The sequence below is a fragment of the Centruroides sculpturatus genome, unplaced genomic scaffold, assembly GCF_000671375.1.
Source record: "Centruroides sculpturatus isolate CEXI.00-Female unplaced genomic scaffold, Cexi_2.0 scaffold366, whole genome shotgun sequence".
Lineage (NCBI taxonomy): Eukaryota > Metazoa > Arthropoda > Arachnida > Scorpiones > Buthidae > Centruroides > Centruroides sculpturatus.
Genome location: NW_019384567.1, coordinates 470255 through 472715, shown reverse-complemented (window position 1 = coordinate 472715; position 2461 = coordinate 470255). Strand labels below are relative to the sequence as shown.

Here is a 2461-nt window from a genome sequence, read left to right as displayed (position 1 = left end):
AATAATTATAAGTAATACACAAAACCCTGGGTCTTGCTATTACTGAAGTTTAAAACCTTTTCATTACTCGCGATTTTAATTAATTAATTCTATTTGTATTATTAATCAAAATAACTAACTAAAATTGTATGTGGCACATCTGAAATTTTGTAGAAATTTCATATATTTTAAAATAGCAAAAGACTTAATTTTGAGGGTAGAGATGGTTTTATAAAACACTGCAAATGCTAACAAGTAAAATCTTCATTAAGTCTGACCAAAACTATTATACGTGACCACCTTCTATCTCTTCATCTCCTTGACCTTTTACAATAAAAATTTAATAGCATCAATACCATACTAAATTTCGTTTCTATATCTTTGCCCCTCCTGTGATATTAAGCAAAATAGATGCTAATACACATATTCACGGGATTTTTTGCCAGTTTTTTTTTGACATTTTTGGATTTGGGGGGTCAAAAACGTGGAGATTTTCAAAAGACTCGGAGGGTCAAATTTAACACGATTTGAATACTTTCCCTTGTTATGTATACATAACAGCCGGGAAACTGAAAAGGTGTTGCATACACTTATAATAATACTACATTTAAAAATCATTAAATAGTAGCTTTTTTATAGTTTCCAACAAATCACTAGATTTGGTGAAATTTCATCAGACCTGAAGATAATTTTGGACAAAGTTCGAAACTTCTTGGAATACAGTTTGTTGCGTTTTGCAATTACCTTTACACCCGGTGGTGGTTTTACTTATTTGTCTACAAGAGGAATCTTAAAATTTTCCGCTTTATCCAAGTTTAACGTACATTCTTCGTATTAAATTTCTTCGATGTCCGCCTTGGACAGGTTTTCCGGCCTACAGTGAACTTTAACGTAGAAAATCGCGTTATTTCGAAGATCTTTTTCCTTTTAAACAGATTTTGGTTGGGTTTCACAGTATAAATAAATTAGAATCAACCGATTTTTGGAATTTTTATATTATTGGTGATTAAAAGTATTTCGTATTAAATAATAATATTAAATAATTTTTAATACTTCTTTGATTGAATAACTTCTTTTTATTTTAACTTTGTATAATAATTTCCTTAAATAAACATGTGATAATGCTTAATACAATAAATAAGTAAAAATACATTTTGCTAATATAAATTACTACTGTAGCTATTTTATAATTTTTGTATTGGTTTTGCTTAGAGGAAGAAACAATTCTGTATTTCTTTAATTCGATCAAAATCTTAGAAAATTTTGAAAGACCTTTTAAACAAAATTGAATGTGTGCTGATATATTGAAGATATTTACAAAACTTTTAAGCTTCTTTTGATGTAACTTGACCACACATCTGGCATTTTGTGGAACAAACAACTAAATTAGAAGAATCATCTTCTTCGGAAATAGATTCTTTTAAACAATTCTTTTCTTTCGGAGTTGAAGTACGTTGAGAAGCTGTTGATAAATTCATTGCTGTAGCAACAATGCTGTTCATCAAATCCATTCTCGAATCCAGACTGTATTGCTTATTGCTTATACTTAAACCTCGAATACGTCGACGAAGAGAGGGACTGTCCTTCGCCAAGTTTCCAAATGCATTGCCAAAACGTTGGATAAATTGATCTATAGCTTCTGTATTATCAAAAATAGCTACGTAACTGCCATTCATGATCTTTGGTATCATTGGACTATTAGCTAAGAGTAAACTTGTTCCGAATTCGGGATTTCGTTTCTTAACTTCTTTGATAGAAGGTTTATTTACTGTAATCTTATTCGAATACATTTGTAGAATCTCAGTTGCTGTGATTTGGATGATTTTCCAATCGAGGCGAATATCTTCGGATGTAATTCGAGGTGAGGAAACTGAAAATCTAATTACGTAAATTCCTTTTAGCGATGCTGGAACGCAATGTATTTTTCCATCAGAATTTAAACGCTTTAATAGTTTCTCTGTTAGTTCATTTTCGCCCTAAAATATAAATGATCTTTTATATTATAAATCAAACACGTATTTTATAATTTAGTAATATCAAATACCTTCAATCTAAATACAATTAATCCTAAATGCCTTTTAGCAGGAATTTCAAATCTTTTATCTTCCTGAACCAATTTTTCAAATTCAATTGCTAACTTTATTGTCTGTAAATATAAGACGATTGATTGTATTAATTAAATATTCAAATAAAAATTATGTAAAATGCAATCATAATTTAAATCTGTAAGCTTGAATTGATAAATTACGGGTTTGGTGGAAAAACGGCATATTTGCAAAACTACAGAAAACGAGTTGAAAAAACAAATATGAATTTGTGCATCGTCGAAACTATTATCTAAAGTCCGCTTTACACGCTCGTATGTGTACACTGGTTGTCTGTGAACTCGTGGCGGTATGTTGTGTGTTCAGAAATTAAACAATGTGAGATTCTTCTCGGGATACACGTGTGCTTATGAGTGAATTTATTGAACTCTACAGAA

The 2461-nt window shown here is 30.1% G+C and overlaps 1 protein-coding gene across 1 annotated transcript; it reads right to left on the bottom strand.

Moving 5' to 3' along the window:
- Window positions 1-1185: 1185 nt before the first annotated feature.
- On the bottom strand, window positions 1186-2143 carry LOC111624073 (histidine decarboxylase-like; the record flags this gene model as incomplete). The annotated part of the gene is made up of 2 exons (XM_023366855.1): window positions 1186-1955; window positions 2024-2143. Coding segments are annotated over 2 exons (771 nt in total), but the record flags the coding sequence as incomplete, so codon positions are not given.
- Window positions 2144-2461: the final 318 nt, after the last annotated feature.